Raw genomic sequence first — 22616 nt, forward strand, 5'->3', positions numbered from 1 at the left:
TAGCCTTGAGCTGTATTATCAGGATTCATGAATTTTATCGATTATTATGTAAATTAGAGAAATCTTAAAACCAGGGTTTCTGCCAGAGGGTAAAACGGGTATGCCGCGCCATACCCAAAATTTTAATTTTTTAAGGTAACGTTTTGACAAAATTAATTACTCTCATCATTACTGTATGATTTTCTTAACCCTAACCTTAAACATAACCCATTTTCTTTCTCTGGGAGGTTGCCCATACCCCCTGTTTTGTTGACTGTGGTTGCATTAAATTCCATGGTGCTATACCCCCAAAAAAAATTCTGGCTGAATCACTGAAAACTGATTTTGTTTTAAAACATTTTGAAATCAAGACCTAGTGGCTATAACTGAAGTTAAATATTTTATTGCTGGACAAGAGATTGCATGTGTCTACACTGAGCCATCTGGCAGATGGAATCATTGGGCTGATTTCATGTTTATGTTATGGAAACCTACATTTTGTCTGTGTGTGTGCTGCGGACATGCATTTGTTATTACTAAAAATTGTTATGATCTTTCAAACATTGGCCAGAGTTACTCTGAATGTGGTCGCTGGACAATAGAGAAAAGATAACAGTTGATCCTCTGAACCAGTTTTGAACCATATGACATCATTTCAGTTGGGTTCATTAGCCCCAGTTACTGTAATCTTTCAAGTTGAAAGTTGGCATTGGTTTGTCAAACTTGCATGGTTATTTGTAAATGTGTTTTGATGATGGTAATTAAAATATTACAGAAGATGAACATCAACAAGATCATCAGTATGACAATCGAGGGCATGAATGCGAAGATATTGAAGAAGGTTCTTGTCTCAACTTTGTTTCTGTTACTGTAAATCGTGAAATTAATGCAAAAAATGTGTATTATTGACATAAAATTAATGCATTAAATTTCAAGTGTTAAGACCACCAACAGTAACCACTGTTAATAGTGTAGTAAGGAAGAAAAAAATAACAAATAAAGTTTGTTTTGTTTAACGACATGACTAGATCACATTGATTTATTAATCATTAGCTATTGGATGCCAAACATTTGGTAATTTTGACATATAGTCTTAAAGAGGAAACCCAGCCACTTAATTTTTTCATTAGTAGCAAGGGATCTTTTATATACACCATCCCATGGACAGGACAGCACATACCACAGCCTTTGATATGCCAGTCATGGTGCACTGGCTGGAACGACAAATAGCCTGATAGGCCCACCGATGGGGATCGACCCTAGAATAAACAAAATAAACATGCCCAAGTTAAGTACAAACATGCTGACCGCAAAATATTTCCCCTCAAAATCACTGGAATGTTATGCTTGAATGAGATTAAAATAACATGAAATGCATTTCTGAATATGTACAACTCTTCAACAGTTGCTAATAACATTATTGTGTTAGAAACAAACTCTAAACATAATCAGAACATTTGTTGTTCCCCAGTTACAGAGATTTAAAGTCCTGCATCAGTAGTCTGGTCTTATTGTCCATCCAGGACAGGATAGGAATCAATGGTGGGTGTAGGTAATTTTTTGCATGGTTCCATCAGATAACTGTTCAAGCATGCCTGTCATGGGCACAACTGCCGACTTTGCCAGAAAGTTCTGTCCAAGACAGGGATAAAATGGTTAACTCTTGGTGGTTATATACTGAGAAGTGGTGGCTCTATAACTTTACCTATTTGCATTAATTTCATGTTTTATTGTTTATGAAATGTTGTTGAAGCCCAAGATGTCCCAACTGCCCAAAATGTCCAATTCTAAAAATTAAGTACCAAGTCTGCCCAAAATGTCCCAACTGCTGCATACATGTATATGTATGTATGCATGAATTATATGTACAGTATGTTAAAGTTAAAGTTTGTTTTGTTTAATGACATCACTAGAACATATTGATTTATTAATAATCGGCTATTGGATGTCAAATATTTCGTAATTGTTACATTTGTAGAAAGGGATCTTCTATATGTACCATCTCACAGATAGGATAGCACATACCACGGCCTTTGATAGACTAGTCGTGGTGCACTGGCTGGAATGTCTGTGTGTGTGGTGTGTGTGTGTATAAGTATGTATGTATTGATGTATTTATGTATGATCTATATATTGTATATATGTCAGGTTTGACGTTTATATACATACCTGTAGATATTAACACACTGGCACAGGGGATAATTAAATCCTTTCTGGCCTCACAAATTGTTTTATGCCGCTGCTGGGACTCCAACCTGTGTCATTGAATTGTCCGCAACTTGCAGACTTGCCATGATATGTTCTGAGCTATCCAGACATCCATAGAAAGGATGCTTTTTAAAGGGACATTCCTGAGTTTGTCGCATTGTAAGATGTTTCCGACTGATAAAATATTTCTACAATTAAACTTACATATTAAATATGTTTTCTTGTTTAGAATATCAGTGTCTGTATATTCAATGTGTTTTAGGTCTTCTTAATATTTGTAAGGAGCCCAAATTGGATTCTGTTTTCAAATAATTTCGTATGTACCAAAAAATTATATTTTAAGAAATAAAATAAAATTTAACCTAGTAAAAATATTAGAATGATCAGAAACACATTTAATATACAGCCACTAATATTTTATGCAGAAAAAATATATGTGTAATTACAATTGTAAAAAAGGCTCTGTTAGTCGATAACACCTTAAAAGTTACAGCAAACTCAGGAATGTCCCTTTAACTCAACCGAATACATGGGGCCTACAATCTACGCGGTCGACCCAGCTTACGTGCATCAAACAGTGGGCAAACCTGGCACTGGCTAGTATGTATTGATGTATGTATGTGTGTATTTATGTATTTATATATATGTATTGATGTATGAATATCTATATATATTGTCGTATTTGACTATTACATACATAGATATTAACACACTGGCATAGGGGATAATTAACTCCTTTCTGGCCCCACGAATTGTCTCATGCCGTTGCTGGGACTCATCCCTGTGGCACCGAATTGCTCGCAACTTGCAGACTTGCCATGATACGTTCTGAGCTATCCAGACATCCATAAAAAGGATGCTGTTTAACTTAACCATATCCATTGGGCCTACAAACTATGCGATCGATCCCGCTTATGCGCATGACACAGTGGGCAATGGATTTTATATTCAGTTTAAAATCCGAAGACGTCACTGGTTACTCCTACGGCATAGCAAAAACTGATATTTTCTGTGCACTTTCTCACAAACAGGAAAGTACACGCTATATATATATATACAGAATTGATGTATGCATTCATAATCATAAAACAAAAAACGCTTAATAGAACAACTTTAGATTGAAAGCTGTCTATAGTTCTGAAAACAAAAAGTCATGTACTAGTTTATTTTAATGTAAAGATATTCGTTTTAAAGAACATGATCCCACATATTCATACGCCTTTTGAATATCGAATAATGGCTGACTGGAATTAAAGTTGCGTATGTAGTTTACAAGCTTAATACAAGCACTTGGGCAATTGGGACATTTTGCGTTTCAACAAATGTTCATGTTTTCACTCTGCATTTGTTACTTTTGATTGAAAATAAACTGTTAAAGATAAATTGTAGCATGTGTGTAGCCCGTCTGAAATAACATTTGAAATAATCTTTGTGGCATTAGTGGGAGTGCCAGTCGAGGAACACTGGTTTGGTACATAATGGTACGTGTGATCTGGCCAATGTGTATTTTTTCCCACACGTGTGTTAACAACATGTGTTATCAGAAATAACAAATGATGTTCTCACCAATGGGTGTGGAAGAAAATGGGTTAATTTTGGTACGATGACTTTTGAACATTCTATGTGGCTCTGTTTTTTTGTTTCATAATCGAAAAATAATGTTCTTATGTTATATTTTAGATTTAACTTGATAAAAGGAATGATATGCCCTTTTATTATTAGAAAATCTCAAATCATTTCCTTTTAGCAACTATCCCCCCCCCCCCTCCAAAAAAACCCACATTAATAAAATAATTTTAAAAAACCCAAGGCATTAATAACATATTTGTGAAATGATTGGCTCTTTTTGTTAACCATCAGGCTAGTTGGAGCTGTTCAAATGAAATCGTCATCATATATCCATTAACATACATGTGTACATGTACCAACCAGTTGGAGATGGACTACAAATTAAAACAGGTTTACATGTAAACCTGTCTGTAACAGTTGCTAGATTTTGCAATATATTAAGTATAAGTGAAATTATTTGGACAGAATGTTTTGTAGCCATTCAGAAGAAAAATGAAAGAAATATTTTTGGTCATTATATACAATTTTGAGACTAACACTTTTGTTTTTGCTTCTTTCAATGCATGTTTGATTTACCTTCACATTTTCTGTTTGTGCCAATTTTTCACAAACTAATTTTAGCCTAAATCATTTAAACTTTGTTTATAATTGCATCTATGAATGAATTTAATTTTTGAAAAAGTGTTTAATACAAAATTGGCATTTGCTTGTTGTCTTTTTCTGCCGTATTCATAATGATTGTGTTATTTTACTGCTTGTGTTTTGGTAAAGATTGGCTTTAGTACCTGATGTCTGAAAATTGTCATCAACTATTTATGGAAAGTGATGTTTTTAAAACCTACATCAGATTGAATGTTTTAGGTGCTAGACTGGTATGAATGCAGATACGTATGAATATAAGTTATCCACAGATCACCAAAGGTCTATGTTTTGCTGACTTCTATGTACTTTGTAACAGGATCCTTTTGGGTTGCTTTAAATCATAGAATTTGACATTTGCAGTAGGAATTCTGATGAGAATTGTTATCTGAATTTTTAATGTCCGTTTGCGTATAAATGTATTCTTTTTATGTTTGATTATAAATATTGATTTGTATATGCTGGGATTTATTGTGGATTTGTTTTTTGTGTTTTGGTCAGGGTTCTGTGATGGGATTGGGAAAATCAGAGGGATTTAATCACAGTTTGGTAGGGACCTATGTTCGGTACTGCAGAATGCCTGGATAAATCCATCATATATACTGGAAGCCCCCCCCCCCCATCCCCCCCCCCCACCAATTTTTTTTTTAAAATAACTGTATTGAATATGGAATTCTATATATATATTTTTTTAAAAGCTATAGGGACTGTAACTTTGATATTTAACAGCCATTATACATGTACTAATGGATATTTGCCACCTTCAGTGAAAATTTTAGGCCCATAGGTCAAATACTGCAATAGATTCACAATTGTAAGCAAAAGCAATGCAGGGAACATTTCGTTTTCAAAATTTTGATCAGCAAAATTTCTAGTCGATTGGAAATGGATTAGCAACTACTGTTTAATGTTGTTAAATTGTGTAGCGATCCCTGAAACTTGTGTAGGTAATAGTGATGCAATACTGAACAATATGTTCACTGCAATGCAACACTCATTGCATTTGTTGCCAACCTGTCTGGCATAGCATTTTTTAACTTGAAATTTTGAATCGGTTGCTAACAATATTTGATTTGTGGACCTAAACTTTTCACTTAAGGTTTCAAATATAGTATATGGTGTGAAATACATAAGTTACAATCCCCATACTTTTTAAATAATTCAATATTCAGTTGAGTTATAATAATTATTATTATTATTATTATTATTTTTTTTTTTTTTTTTTTGGGGGGGGGGGGGGACACCCAATATATTAATGATTGATATTCCTATACATGTATATGCTGTTTTTGTTAGTCAAGATTGATTAATTGTTTTTATGTTTTAGTAAAACATAACAATATTTTGGGGGAATGAGTCTTGATTCTTTTATAATTTTTTACTGAAAAATATATATTGGTAATCTGTTAAGAATAATTTGTGCTTACACACAATACATCCTTTTAAAATAATTCCAAAATGGTCACCCCCAAAACAGTGAGCCGATCATCGGGATAGAAACATCTCATTTGAATGAAATAATTATGATATTGGGCACATTTATAGTTTTTAGTATCGGTTTTAATGCTGCCATTTTAATATTTGTAAATATTAATATGTGCTATCCAGCCATCTTTCTTTAAATTTAATTATATAATCTCACTGTTACTGAAGAGTGTGCTTTCATATTAACTAGTGTTAAATCTAAATGAAAAATGTAGTTAAATGTTTACATGTGTGCATGATATGATAATATTCTTGAATACTCTCTAATATGTTTCTTACTTAAGTGCTGGTTCAAAAATGATGACATAGTAAACAAGATGTCATTTCAGAGGGCCAACATTTATAAAGACAGCATAGATTAGAAACCTACACAGTATTTCAAGACTCTTATATATCGATACAAGGAGAAATGGTGAACTGAATTTTTTTAGTGACATTCTCCTTAAGTTCCATGAGTAATCAATGAAGGACATCATGATTGATCGTCACATTGTTGAAAGCCCAGCTGATCAATGTCCAGTTCACATCGACTATAGGAACATGACCATTGGAGACTGTATTGGACTAAACTAATGAGACTCCATTCTCAAGTGTTCAGTATGTTCAGAAGTAGTCCTGAGCTATAGAGTGGTCCCCAGAGTAGCCTTATCTCATCTTTTATGTTAAGTTGACATCGACATATGTGTAATTGTGGTTTTTTAATTAATTTTATATCCAATTATACCTTACACATGTATGTATTACTTTCCTGTTTTTTGTTGTTAAAAACCTAATAATCTTGAAGGGTTGTACACAAGTATCCCCAGTTAGAGCTACATGTATTCTATCAGATGGGGTGGGGGTTGGGGGTGGGTGAAACATAATCAAGGAACAGTTTGTTCATAATCACATCACGATTCGCTGTGCAAGTTTCAAAGATCGCTACACAAGTTAAAACATTAAATAGTAGTTGCTAATCAATTTTCAATTGACAAGAAATATCTCTAATCAAGATTTTGAAAACTAACTGTTCCCTGATGATGGCTTTCTTGATCGATCACTCAATGGAAGCACGATTTCACCCCCAATCCTAACCAATGTCCCATGAATGGTGTAACAAAAGCTGTGGTATGTACTGTCCTGTTCATGAGAAAGTACATATAAAAGAGCCCTTGCTGGTTTATTTAATTTTGTAAATGTAGGCACTGGATTTTCTCTTCTCTCTTTCTCAACAATAACCATATGTTCAACACTAAATAGCCATAATTTAAAATATGCTAATATATTCTCTTTTTTTTAACTTACTTAATTAAATTGTTAACAGGACATATAGTCCAGTGGTAAAGGTTTGCCTGACGCACTGTCGGTCTAGGCTTGATTCCTGTTGGTGGCCCAGTGGGCTATTTTTCATTCCAGCCAGTGTACCACGACTGGTATATTAAAGGCTGTGGTATGTGCTCTCCTGTTTATGTGATGGTGCATACAAAAGATCCCTTAAACTAATGAAAAATGTTGTGGGTTTCCTCTCTATATGAGAATACCAAATGTTTGACATCCAGTAGCTGTTGATTAATAAATCAATGTGTTCTAGTGGTGTCGTTAAACAAAACAAACTGAAACTAACTCTTAACTCATTTATGCATCCATACCCACCTAAGGTTCATGCCCTGTTTAGTTCTAATTTCCTGTTTATTATATAATAACCATTATTATGGTGTGCTTTTAATTTTCTCTCAAAATATCCATTTAGTCTTAAAAGGTGCTGCCTTCCAGTTTTTTCCTGTTGTATGGTAGCTTTTTCAGAAATTATCATTTAAAGATGATCGAAAATGGCACTACAATTATTTTGTTTATGCTTGCTAGATCTTTGAGAGTTTAAAAAGAGCAAAAGTGTATATAATAAAAGCTTAATGTAATTTTGTAGCACTATAAAGTTTTGTAAGCAACAAAGTACTTCGTCTAAGGATCAAAGTACTTACTGTATTCAATTTCCTCTGAAGACTGACATGATTATTAAATGTTTTACATCCAGTAGCCAATAATCAATGTTCTCTAGTAGTGCCATTAAACAAAACAAGCTTTTTTCTTTCGGCTGCTCATAAAACAAATACTATGTCAACATGGCCACAGCGATTAAGGTCATATGCCAATTACATAACAATAATTTACTCAGTATTGACTGAAGTTCCTACTTTGATCTTTAATAATTAAACTCTGAATGTAATCCTGAGTGTATCATAGGCTTATGATACATTGTGCCATCGCAATTATGGCTCAGTTTTCTTTTGTTTATGCAGAATTAAATCTCAGCGCTATCCTGAAGTGTGATTGGGCTAGGATTGATCGCCATCGGTGGGCCCATATGTGTCCTATTTGTCTTTCCAGTTAGTGCACCACAACTGGTCGGACAAAGGCTGTGGTACAAGTATCAGGGTTCGTAGCGGTCTGCTCCGCAAGGGTCAATGGGTAGGTGTAAACCACTTGCACCGACCAGTGATCCATAATTGGTTTAACAAAGGCCATGGTTTGTGCTATCCTGCCTGTAGGAAGCACAAATAAAAGGTCCCTTGCTGCCTGTCATAAAAGAGTAGCCTATGTGGCAACAGCGGGTTTCCTCTTAAAAACAGTGTCAGAATGACCATAATATGTTTGACATCCAATAGCCGATGATAAGATAAAAAATCAATGTGCTCTAGTGGCATCGTTAAATAAAACAAACATTTTTTGGGTACCGGTCTTTAAGTTCCTAGCTAAAGCAAGGATGATATCTTTTACAGCTGCATGTATTTGATATTTTACATTTACAAGGTTTAATCTGTCATGATGCATGGACAGCAATGTAAACAAACTGATTGCCTCTTTCTCCTCTCATTATCTTTGTGGTCAATGACCATACATGTATGTCTGACACCATTTAACCGTAATAAAATGTGTTGAGTTGGTCATTAAATAAGACATTTCTTCTTTCCTTTCTTCATTAAATGTTGTACATTAACATTTAAAGAAGACTCAGTCTGAATCCCTCAGCATGGTGTAGGAGTGGCTACATTGTCGTGAGTTTTTCTCGAGAGTGGCTAACATATAGCCCACATTCACCAGTGTCTCTTTATCGTTCCAAAACAAGTTCCATCGACATGTGTAAGCATTGGTGATAATATTTTCAAATCTTATTCACCAGTGTCTCTTTATCATTCCAAAACAAGTTCCATCGACATGTATAAGCATTGGTGATAATATTTTCAAATCTTATGTTAAAGTCGTGGACACTAGTGTCAACATAAACATGGACACTAAATCTGGTTAATCTACAAAGTTGTAGCATATTTGGATAAAATTACATTGGAATGAAACAAGACTATGTGTTGTTGACATGGGGAAATATTCTTAAAAGTAGACTATAGAGCTTGTCTCCATATGCGTTACTTATCAGATGCACGTGTGTTTATAAAAATATGAAAAAATGAATTTGTGGCATTAGAAATGCCAGGATGACCAGAAACACTTTGGATGTACAGAAATGGATAATGTAAAAAACAAAATCTAAGTAATGTTTTAGTTCAGTGATCGAAAACGGCTCTAATAGTGAAAAATGTGCCGTAGTGTTTAACAACTAGGGTCTGTCACTTCAAACTTCGTGGTTTTAAATTCTGTGATTAATTGTGTTGATAGTTCAGTGCTGTGTTACGTTTAACACATATTCATTCTATGGTCAGACCATCATTAGTTTTTGTCTTTTTGAGAATTTATTAAGATTGTTATGTTGTGTGACTTTTTTGCTCCTGTTTAAGCTGTTTTATTTGTAATTTTATCACTTGTATATTTATGTTCATTAATGTCATTTACCATCGTTTGATACAGAATAGCTGATGCGTTTTTCATGTTCAGATGTTCGTTTGTTCGTTTATTCGTTTATTCATTCATTCAAATCAAAGTACATCCATTTGTTTAAACAGAAGAAGACATTGTACAGCTTACATTTCAAAGATGTAATACTACATTTTATTCTTAATGGCCTCTATATAAAGGGGCTTTTCATCAAATGTTTATTTAGGTGATGGGGTTTTGATTTCAGTTCACAGGTGCAAACATTATTCTGAAAATTTGTGCAGAGTGTAGAAGTCAGGTACATTACAAAGTGTCAGTATATTACAGCACAGGCAGTTAACCAGGGCATTTGGCAAAGCCATGGACAATTGAAGTGGTATTTAAAAATATTTGGTTCATTTATTTTGCCGTGGAACTTCCAGATATCTACATATTTTTTCTTGCTTAATTATTAGTTTTTTTGTAATACTGACAAATTAAAACAACATACCACAAAACCATGGCATATTTTCGCTGTGGTCATTTTCTTAATTGCTAGTGTGTGTGTGTGTGTGTGTGTGTGTGTGTGTGTGTGTGTGTGTGTGTGTGTGTGTGTGTGAAGGTTCCACAGGAATAACCTATGATGTCCAATCAGATAATCTGTATTATAACAGTTGTGTATGTCAAGGTCACAATGACACACTAAATTAAAAACTTAGAATTATGGTAGGCGATTGCAGACGTTAAAAAAAAAAAAATATATATCACCTTACTAAACATTTGACATCACAGGTTATTCCCATGGACCCATCATATATATATATATATATATATTTTTATAGGATTCGTCACGAGTATTAACCATCACGAGTATCAACCGAGACTATGTTAATTGGTATTTGTCGAGGCTCTGCCGAGACAAATATCGATTAACTAGATGAGGTTGATATTTTACATATTAAAAAACATGAGTAGCGAATTCTATTTATCCTATAGCACTTCTAAAATAACATTTTAATTAAATTTTTAGTAAATCACAGTACTAAAGTCGCAGCCATCGGTAATATGACGTGATCACGAATAGCACAAATTAGTTTGACGTCACGTATTTTAAACAAATCTTTGAAAACGTTACGTTCATGTACACGGGTCTTGTTGGCTTGTAATCAAATGACCCATCCACAGCAACACATTACCTAGAGACCTTGCAAATTTGAATACCATTATTAACCAGGTTAATAAAGTAAATTATCACATGGGTTTATGACATGGATATTATGGGTAAGTTATAGGATAAATATATATATATATATACACACACACACACTGAACATCTTGGTTTAAAAATGTTTTTATTATCAACAGATCAAACTGACAATATTGAGGTTACACTGTACAACTTGCTTTTTGGTTTGTTATTTGCAAATATTAATTTGCTCTTTTCTGGCCTTCCCTCCCAGGTGCTGATGCTGAGAAGGCGCTACATCTGCACTCCCTTGGTGTAAAAAATTACCAAGGCGACGACGAGGCCAAAATGTCTGCCAAACAGAACGGATATCAGGGCACGTCGCCAATCAACATCCAGGTGATCTCCAACGGGAAGATAGACTCACCGGTGGATTCCCAGGCAAACGAGAGTCCAGCGTTGAGTCAAAACACCCAGGACACGCTCATAGACAAAACAGCCGAACCGACGGGGAACCAGCAGAATGGAGATGCCCTGAGGCGAGATGACAGCGATGATGCAGCGGCTGCTGACGACGGTGACGATGCCAGCATTGAATCAGACGAGGTAATCATGCATAATTGTCAGTTATTACAAGGATGTGTGGGTGTACGTGTGTAGGGGTTGAATTAATAAAATTTGGGGGGGGGGGTGCACAGCAAATGTTGCCTTCGGTTTAATAACAAAAATTAGGGCAGTAAGGCAAGTTGGAGGGTCACCAAGGTAAACATTTCCTTCAAAAGAAGGGCATGCAGGCAACTTACTTTCTTTCAAGTTTCTCAGGCAAAAATGATTTCACCTTATGGCCTTGGACTCTAGCCTATGCAAGTTGTTGGATATGGATACCTTTAAATAAAATTAGATATGTGATATACACCTGTGTTTAAACTTTATACCAACCTGTACAGTACAGAAAAGAATAACACCGACTTGAAATAACAGTATTTTAATTAACTACTGTGTATTATACATGTATGTATTTGTTAGTTCTGTGATATCAAATAATATTCACAAAGGATTTAAATGATGGCCTGAGAAATACAAGCACTGAGAAATTAACATGGTTGAAAAATGTCATATAATATCGGATGCTATTATTTTATCATCTTTGGGCATAATGCACACAAAATACTGTCAGTTGGTGGACAACCAGCACAATTTCTAGACAGGTCATTGGGTATCTCAAAATAACTTTAGTGAATAATCCTCATTTTCATTGAATCACCGGATGAGTAGTCTTGTACTGAATTGTGCACTGTAGGAGTAGGTTGAGACTAGACTGGTAATACTGCCACTGGGAGTTTTTGAGATGACAGACTGACGCACTGACTAGAAAACAGTTTCTCGTCAATGACTGGCACTATGCATTGGATAGCATCAAATGCCTACATACATTGTACACCTCACACATCGTGCTGACAGCTAAAACTTAGATGTTGTTGTGTTAGTGACTAACTACTAGATATGCCTTTGAATGGAACCATTTTGAATATTAACTTTTATGTAGCAAAATATTATTAGGAGTCGATATTGGATCAAATTACTGCTGGCCCGAATCAAAACCTGTTTTACCAAACATGATTATATATTAGAAATTAATTATTAAATAATATATATTAAAAAAGTACAACGTAACTATATTTTTGAATAAGAAAGGAGTAATGAATTGATAACAAAATTACCTAACAGTCTATATAAATGAAGGAAAAAATCTGGCTTTTGCCCCCACTAGACACTGGCCCCTACACTCCAGATATCATTCCTACAACCCTGGTTCAGCATATTTATAGTATCTACTTGTATACAGTATATAATGACACCCCAGCATAAAAACCATTGTAACCTATGATGTCTCTATGGCATGTGCTGTATAGGGTCGTCATAGCCTACGATGGTTTTATGATTTCGTAGCGCTAAGAGAGCTTCAAAAATACCGTAGTCAAGTGCCCTCATTAGAAAGGCATTACTTTCTTCCACCCTCACTGATTTTAAGCTATGTGCATTAATGGACAAAACAACCTAAAATGTTCAAACATGAACAAGATCGGTTTCATTGCATAAATTAAAGTTACCATTGTGTGGTATATTTGTCTAAAAGTCTCTTGCTATAAAACAATAATTTTTCACATCTTATTTGATTTGATTGCATTGTGGATGGATGTAAATGTGAAGAAGCAGGGTAAAGAGGTTTGTTCTCACCAATAGATTTCGGTACAATTGAATTTGACAAAGTGTGCAGAAACATATGCGGATTTGGATGCAAAAAATGGATAAATGTGATCGTGCCTAGCCAAAAGATATTCACAAAAATGCGATGTCATCAGACTTGTAGCACGTCAAGTGAAACCATCGCCCCATGATCTTGTCTTGCGTGTTTATAAACCTACAGGACACAATGGATATGGAGAATGGCCTATTCTAAGCCAGACATTGTGAGTGTCCATCGGATCTACCATATGGTCGTTTTGTCTCACCTGTACAAATAAAAAGGGGATGTCGATACTGTTTTCGCGCTAACAACGACCTTCATTTTTAGGTTTCATTAGCTCAATGTTAAAATATTGTGTTGAGCTCCATTTCTCACAAACTGTATAAGTCATCTAAACATAGATGTTCATCACAAATGCATATGAAAAACCAAAAACAATTTTTTTTTATTGTATTTTTTATTGAACTATTATTTTTAAAACATGCATTGAGATGAATATCTTATGGATATAACTATCAGTGACACTGAATATGTCTATGGTATGCGATACATTGAATTCTGCAGCATTTTTGTTATACCTTTCATAATGTCTAACCTGTGTTTCGTCTTCAGAGACCGGAGCTGGAAGAAGAGGAGAAGCCTATTGACCTGAGCTGGCCGGATTCGCACAAGAAACGAATCACATACATTATAGTCGCCCCTATCATGTTTTCACTCTGGTTTACGCTTCCCGACGTTCGGGTTCCGGTATGTACATTACTAGCTTTTTAATTATTCTTTTCACCACTGTCCCTCATTCACTTGAGTTCCAGCACTGCAGCTTGTCTTTTTGGGGGTCTTTTTTCTTCTTTTTTTGATAATGATACAAACTATTTCTTGCACAACAATTGGAGAGAATGCTGTGTGAGATGTTGGTAACACATCATCATATAACAGGTGAGAGATTGAATACAGGCATCGGGATTCCCTGTCCCACATTTGATGACCTGGACAAGTAGCCTCGCTTACCACTAAAATGAACAAATTCATAAAACTGATTGTTCACTCTAGCTGTGACATATTTTAATCAGTGCCACAGCAGGGCTCAAAATAGTACCCTGCGAAAAGCCGTCCATTTTTAAAACCTAGAAGGGCTCAGTCTTAGCGGTAGTCCGGGGTATTTTAGCTACCGATTTCTCGCTTGGGTTACCAGATGTCTAAACCCGGTAGTCCACCAGGCTGCTAGATTTGTTTTTGCACGTCCAATCAACAAGACGCCTAATTCATCGGTGTCTGAAATTCCACCTTTTAATGTGTGCGCTCGACTGCCACAAATTGCTGTAAATGTTAATTGCACCCCTTGTCTGACCCACAGGTGGCGATTGTGTGATATGATGTAATGAATAAAAGAGTATATTTGTCAGCACTTAATGGGTAGGATTTTTTGACACAGTGGACTAATACAAATAATTTGAAGTAATTCAGTGGCCAAAAGGAATATTACTGGTAATACAAAATTAAACACTTAACATTTTATACCAAAATAAAATTCCCAACGATCAAGTATGGTCTGATTTATTATCAAGTTCAACCCTTGAAGCATGTCAGTTTCGTACATCAAAGTAATACTTTGATAAAAGCCAAGGTTTGGGTATTACTAAAGTGGGCATGAACAGATAGAATTTCTTGGAAATGAACTTGATTGTTGATTGATTAAGGTGCGTTCTCATTATGCAATTAGTCGTACCGACTTGTCACATGCGATCGAATCGTACTGTGAGAACAGCTAAATTGGAACAACTTTAGTCTTATACGACATGTCGTACCGGAATTGTACTGATTAGAACATGTCCTATTTCTCATGACAAATCGTAAGCTCTGCTAGCAAAAATAAAGAAGTATCTTCCTCTAAACATTAGAATACTGTATTTTAATGCTTATATTCAACCATTATTCGATTACTGCTTGACCATATGGGGAAATTGTTCTAAATTAGACTTAGAAAGAATAAATAAATTACAAAAAAGAACAGCACATATTATTTTTGACAAATCACCTGATGATCCAACAGATTTACTTTTTCATGAACTGAAGTGGCTAAAACTAAACAGAAGAGTTGAATATCAAAAAGCCATTCTTGTATATAAATCATTAAACGGACTTGCTCCTCAGTACCTCAGAGACCTGTTCAATCCAATATCATCAATTTATGAACTTCGCTCCATTGATGATGGAAATATGTTAGCTCCCCAACCAAAAATAGAGCACTACAAGAAAAGCTTTCAATTTTTTGGAGTTGGTATCTGGAAGAGTTTACCTAATGATGTTAAAAATGTACTAGTTTAAATATATTTAAGAACAAAATTTATAAACACTTTTTAGGAACATGATTGCTCTTCTACATAATTATGTCTTAATATCTTTATGGTTGTATATATATTGTACATACATGTATGGTTTTGTTAGTTTTTATTTTTAATAATTAATATGATTATTGTTATTATTATTGTTGTTATAATTAGTAAGAAGGCCTCAGGGGAGAATAGTCTATAACTACCTGAGTTACCTTCTATAAATAAAGATTTTATTATTATTATTATTATTATTATTATTATTATAAAGCTGATTTTTGAAGTTATGTAAGAAATAGAATATGTCACTGTTTTAAAATCTGTCCAATTAACTTTCTCTTGCTCGATACATTTTGAAGCAGTTTATTGGAAAGTAAATGGTATTCTCCATATTTTCCATATTTTCTCAGTGAGAAATATTCTGCATTGGTATAACGTACAGTATTATTGAACGATTTGACTCTTATAAACCAATGACCTTGTCGATACTAAATATGACGTCATCACGATTTGGCAAGCACACAATATGACGTCATGTAGTTTAAAGACTTTGCATTCAGTACTGTCTGTTTTCAGTGTTAAATTTATAACAAAATGTAATTTTAATGCAATTCATTGTAGATTTTTTAGCAGAATAAAGAGAACTTTTGTTTTTTAACATTATCAGTGAACATGATTAAAATACAAAGTTATAGCAATACTCAGAACAGTGTATAAAGTGGTTTGTATCGTTTCTATACATGTACATGCATGTGCGTCTAAAATAAAGGCTTTTAGAGAAAATATAGCTAGTGTAATAAATAGAATAACAAACTCGGTACCGTTATTATCAAATTTATGTCCCTCATGAAATAAATTTCATTTGTTAATCACTAAAGCTCGTGACAACTAAAAATTATTTCATTCAGGACATAAATTTTATATTAACTGGTAACTTGTTTATTATCCTCTATATATCTCTCTATAGTGACTTGAGGTACTCGATCAACTTTTAACTTTGTACAGAATTCAGAATCTTGCGACCACAATAGAATGGTTTTATGAATAACGCTTGGCAATATGATAAGAGTTAGTATGCAGTTTATCAAATTGTCACTAGCTCAGTTTAGAATGGCTTTATGGATTTGGCCTTAGGTGTTTAATATATTATCTACACAAGCTACACATCATCTGTTCTTTTTCTTTGTTCTGTTACATGTTTCTGTGTTAGATTAGTATGCTGCCCCAAGGGTTGTATTAGCTACTACAAATAAACAGCATGGAATGGCTATTTCAAGAGTCATTAAAGGCTTCGTCAAATGGATATAATTTTACAGATTGTTGTAAAAAATACAACGTATGCTTAGTCTTTAATTAACTTAATCAGACATTTCAACATAAATATATACTAACGGAAAAAAGTTCCTGTGCATGTAATGCCAAAGATATATATAATGTTTAATGGTAATGAAGGAAAAATAAATCATTTTCAAGAAATTATTTATTGGTCGTTAATGAACATGAAATGATTTGCAAAGTCATCTTTGTCAAATTTGAAACATTTACAAACTTTGCAGTTGGTTTGAAAGCATTTTATTCGGTACAAGAGAACTTTTATCCATGAGTATATTATAAGTTGTAGAAGCATCACGAGGGGTATATGGCTTTTTATGTACCCTCTGTGTGTTCTTTTACCCCGAGCTGAAGGCGAGGGGGTAAAAGAGCACACAGAGGGTACATAAAAAGCCATATACCCCGAGAGATGCTTCTACAACGAATTTATCTTGCCGACATGTTAAACCATATAGCCAAGTAATCAAAATAACGCCAGACAATAATTGTTAACAATTTATTAACGGAGCCGTACCACGCGGACGCGAACGAAACCACTTGCCAGTGACGAAACATAGTTCCATCGATAAACAAGTTTTTAACTTCAAATGTTTGTAATACGAAATTGTCTGAAACAGATATTAATAAAAATAGAATAAAAAAAAACACTTTTTTTTTATCAGAAATGTATGTAGTAAAAAAAATAAAAAAATAAAAAATAAAAAACAAAAAAAACAACTGTTGCTAATCGCGCATTAATACAATAACACCACGACCGTAATTAGGTGACCGAGTTCAACATTGCAGCTTTTAAAAGTATTGAAATAGTGTATTTTATAGTAAAAATAAAATTAATTATGTATACTTGATTGATTATCAATGTTATTTATAATCTAATTATTGCTTTAGCATTAACTGGGGCGGCTGGAAACTGTTGGAAATTACAGATGGGGTATAAGAGAATTTGGCTCCGCCCACAGAGGGATAAGGGATTTGTCCAACGGCAAACAACCAATGAGATCAAAGAATTTTACATGAAGGCGAGATAATATATATATATATATATATATATATATATATATATATGTATATATATATGTATATATGTATATATATGTCTATATATGTCTATATATATGTCTATATATATGTCTATATGTCTATATATATGTCTATATATATGTCTATATATGTATATATATGTATATATATGTATATATATATATATATGTATGTATATATATATATATATATATATACTTTTGTTTTACAATTTTACAACATTATACATTTTCAAAGCAGAATGAAAATATTTCAAAGCAGAATGAAAATAATTATGTGCTCATAAAAATGGAGTGGAGGCTAACTGAAAACCTGTACTGATTGAATTAATGTGTCACTTTATTTCCATTTATTATTATTTTATAAAAAAAATTGGGGTGGTGGCAAGATGTCACCCAATGGTCAAATGCTTGCCTGATGTGTAGTCAGTCTAGGATCAATCTCTGTTAGTGGTCCCATTGGGCCATTTCTCATTCCAGCCAGTCTCAACAACTGTGGTATGTACTTTCCTGTCTAAAAGATCCCTTGCTGCTGATCCATTGTGGCAGTGGGTTTCCTCTCTTGATCATTATCTGTATAAACGGACACCATATAACTGTAATTAAAGTGACAGACCCTAGTTTTAAACACAGGCATATTTTTCACTATTAGAGCCGTTTTTAATAACTGAAATCATACTTTACTTAGATTTATTTTTTAGATTATCCATTTCCAAACATCCGAAGTGTTTCTGGTCATCCAAAGTGTTTTTTATATCACAAAATGTATTTTTCATATTTTTAAAAATGCATGTGTGACTGAGAAGTAACGGTTATTGAGTCGAGTTCTAGTCTATTTCACTGTTTCAACATCACATGCAAACTCTTGTTGTAACTTTATCCAAATGTGTTACAGGTTTGTAGATTTAAGCTTAGTGTCCATTTTTATGAGTTGAAAGTAAAGTCTGTTACTTTAAGAATTTATTTTTGTGCTTATGTTGAAGCATGCATCCCTGGGCACTGGGCACACATATAATCTATACTGAACCGCAAAAGAAACGCGACACATGTGTGGCTGAGAAAATATGTTTCAATTTATTAATATCAAAGATAAATTTTGAAAAATCTGATAAAGTCAATTTATTGGATGCACTTTGACCACAGTCTCTGGGTCGTTTGCCTGTGTTCAGGTAGTGGGGGGATCCAGCACATCGAGATTGTAGGGCGTGACATGTTCAATACCGTGTATGTCCTCCCTGGGTGTTCAAAACGGCCATACACCGTCGGTACATGGAGTGCACGAGGCGGTTCACAAAAGCCATTGGCACCTGTGCCCACACCCTCAGGAAAGCTGCCTCCAGTTGCACACGAGTTGTCGGCCGTGGGACCACCTGGTTAAGCCGTCTCTGGATTTCATCCCACAGGTGTTCAATCGGGTTCAAATCAGGGCTGAGAGCCGGCCACGGCATGGTTCTGATGTTATGCTGACGCAGGAAGTCCATGGTGATCCTGGCCGTGTGGGGGCGAGCATTATCCTGCTAGAACACGTGGTTATGGTGACGCGTGAAGAAGGGCACTATGTGAGGTGTTAGAATCTGGTCAACGTAGCGCTGCGCTGTGATGCCATTCCCTCTGCCTGCACCAACATTTTGGAACAAATGGGGCCCAATTCTCTGATTCAGGCCTATAGCACCCCAAACCATGATGCTTTGGCCACCCCACGGGTCTCTCTCCAGGACACATGCGTCTCTGTAGCGTTCACCCCTCCTACGCCACACCCTCACTCTGCCATCCGAGTTGGAAACGCAGTACCGGCTCTCGTCAGAGAAGACTATCAACCTCCATTGTTGATGCCGCCAATGTTGGTGCTGTGTAGCCCACTGTAGTCGTGTCTGACGGTGGCGGGCGGTGAGGACAGGTCCTCGAGCGGGACGTCGGCAAAACAGGTTGTTGGCGGCCAGTCGACGTCGTACCGTGTCGTCACTGATGGGTCGCTGTCCAGTGCCAATGGTCGCGCGAGCTGTCATGCTGGCCGTTCTGAAGCGATCATGGAGGTGTTGCCGGTTGATGTAGCGGTCCTGCCTGGGCGTGGTCACCCGGGGGTGCCCGCTGCAGTGACTGTCTGCAGTGCTGTTGGTGTTGATGTACCGCTGCTGTAGACGATGGATGGTGCTGGCATGGACATTGTAAGCGTTAGCAACAACCAGGGCACGCTGCCCGGCTTGCAATCGGCCGATAGCTTGTTCTCTCTGCGCTTCTGACAATCGGGTCATACCTGATGCGTGCAAATTACGAATGCCAGGAACGCGGTTCAAGTTGGTTTTTATACCCATAACCTCCACGAGATGCACGTGCATTTCGGTTTTCATGACAATTGTTTGCGACTGCCACCCACGGCCTTCGAGACAGGTGCGTTTTGGCGTGTCGTTTCATGGAAAGTTGAAAGGGTACCTGCAATTTGGGTCTCAGTCATAAACCAGCATGTCTTGTAATATTGACAGTTACATCCCCGAAATAAATTGTTATAATTTACCATATAGAAATGACATTTAAAAATCTCGCGTTTCTTTTGCGGTTCAGTATATTTGGGCTGTTTGTGCAGAACACAAGTTACACATACAATTGACTCTGTCGAAAACAGCTTCTGTGTAATCTAGATTTTTGTGTAAACTCGAATGGTCATAGAGTTCTGTTTAGTGACAACAGCTTGTGTGTACACTTAGCTATAGCCTGACCCACAGGGAGCACCTTTTTTCATACTATGGAATTTACTACAAGTTGGTTATTTCATGTTCCAGCCAGTGTGCATTACGACATAATAGCAAAGGCTGTGGTATGTGCTATCCTGTCTGTTGGGTAGTGCATAAAAAGATCCCTTGCTACTAATGGGAAAATGTTGCGAATTTTCTCTCTAAGACTATATGTCAAAATTACCAAATGTTTGACATCCAATAGTGGGTTTTCTCTCTAAGACTATATGTCAAAATTACCAAATGTTTGACATCCAATAGCCGATGATTAATAAATCCATGTGCTCTAGTGGTGTCATGAAACAAAACAAAGTTTCTCTTTTTTTCACTACAAGTTATTTATTTCTGAGCTGATTTTTTTGTTATATTTTTGTTATTTCCAAAACACTTACCCTTTCTTCTTGCGTCAAACCAAACTGAAATTATTAATAAAAAACATTTTTGTAGAAGGATGGGACAGACTTTAGATACATACTTCAATGCCAACAAGAACATGCAATGCCGACTCTTGTGGCGAGTAGTTGACTCGCCCAGTCCTACTGTACTTCTGTTCAAACCGAATTCTAATTTTTTAGTGAATTAAGAGTGGTTTCAACAAGTGCATATTAAATTTTGGTGTGCGTTTATTCAACGCTTTTTAATTTACCTTAAAAACTAACACAATAATTCAGTTTTGCATGAGGTCACCAATCCGAGTATGAATTGACTTTTAGACTTAGCTCTTTTCATCAAGCTTGCTACATGTACTTCAGGTTTGGAAACTTCCTTGAAAGCCTTTTAAATGTGAAAAAAAAAGTTGCAAGATAAAAATATATTTTTGTCTCACCTTTTTAAAGTATAAAGGCAAGATACAGGGATTAGTTTTCTGATGGCAGCGATGATGGCAACAACAACTTTTACATTAAAGTTTCGCAGTTAGATCAGTTTCTCATAAACTGTAACGCGAGATCATTAAAACTTATTTTGTTGTTGCACATATGGATGTTTATCACAGTACATTGAAAACATTTATGGGAGCAGTGTTTGAGATTAACAGTATTCCAATATCACAGGGATACCAGAATTTAATTTTGGATACTAGACTTCAAGAACCTAGTATCCAAACGGAATGCCATATAATGTTGTTGGGTGGGGTTTTTTTAATCCTGTGTTTTTAGTTTTCGCTAAAACTGAAAGTCGTCATTTACTGGTAAGTTAAGTAAAAGTATTTTTGAGCTGGTACCCAGTCTAATGCTATGCCATAACAATATCTCCTCTCCTCCCCCCCCCCCCCCCCACCACCACCACCACCAACCTGTACCCAGTCTAATGCTACACTGGAGCAATAGACTGGGAACCGCTAAGTCACTATTGTTTTTGTTGGATGTTTTCTCCCTTCAAATTTTATTTGCGGTATTGATTCCACATCTGCAGAAAATTGATACAGGTAGGTTTATCATTAGTAATGTCAGAAACACTTATAGGTTACTGCTAAATATTAATTTTTGTCAATATTACTCAAAAATAGATGCAGCAAATCTTTTTGCTGATTCCGTTTGATTGCGAATATCACAAATTCCATGATTTTGATTGCAGCGTAGCAATAGACTGGGAACGAGAACATTGTCATCCAAGTTTGTTATGGTGTTATTTATGAATTTCATTTAAGTGGGATACTAAATTCTCAGGTGGGATACCAGATTTGGAAATGTTAGTATCCAACTGGGATACTACTGCCCAAATTTTTTAATCTCGAACACGCACTGGGGAGGCGAGACATTTAATTCCATGGGATTATTGTTTTTTTAATGTACTTATGTCAAAATAGATAAGTATAGTGATACATGCAATGAAAACACAAATGTGCATGTATGTATTTCGAGACGTCACAGTTGATACGCACATTAGCAAGTCGTTGTCAGATAATTTCATCTTTATTTTGCGTGCACATTGTATGTGTAATAATGATGTCTCATGTGGTGTACATAACACCTGTTTCTTGCACATGAAGTGTATACAGCCAGACCGGCCTGCTCTATTTCCAGTAGCAAGGTAATGGCATCTAGATGAGGCTGTCATGGTGTAACAAGCATTACTCAGATGCATTAC

The 22616-nt window shown here is 35.4% G+C and overlaps 1 protein-coding gene across 5 annotated transcripts in view; it reads left to right on the plus strand.

The window, feature by feature from the left end:
- LOC121379874 (sodium/potassium/calcium exchanger 2-like) overlaps positions 1-22616 on the plus strand; it is a 132227-nt gene that overhangs the window by 83710 nt on the left and 25901 nt on the right. For 3 of the 5 annotated variants that reach the window (XM_041508545.1, XM_041508537.1, XM_041508553.1), the window contains exons 5-7: positions 755-820; positions 11124-11455; positions 13710-13844. In XM_041508545.1, coding sequence (XP_041364479.1) covers positions 755-820; positions 11124-11455; positions 13710-13844 — 533 coding nt within the window. The remainder of the gene's footprint in view (positions 1-754; positions 821-11123; positions 11456-13709; positions 13845-22616) is intronic. The other 2 variants (XM_041508562.1, XM_041508568.1) reach the window with 1 other exon arrangement.

Source organism: Gigantopelta aegis, chromosome 2 (genome assembly GCF_016097555.1).
Source record: "Gigantopelta aegis isolate Gae_Host chromosome 2, Gae_host_genome, whole genome shotgun sequence".
In the NCBI taxonomy this organism is placed as follows: domain Eukaryota; kingdom Metazoa; phylum Mollusca; class Gastropoda; order Neomphalida; family Peltospiridae; genus Gigantopelta; species Gigantopelta aegis.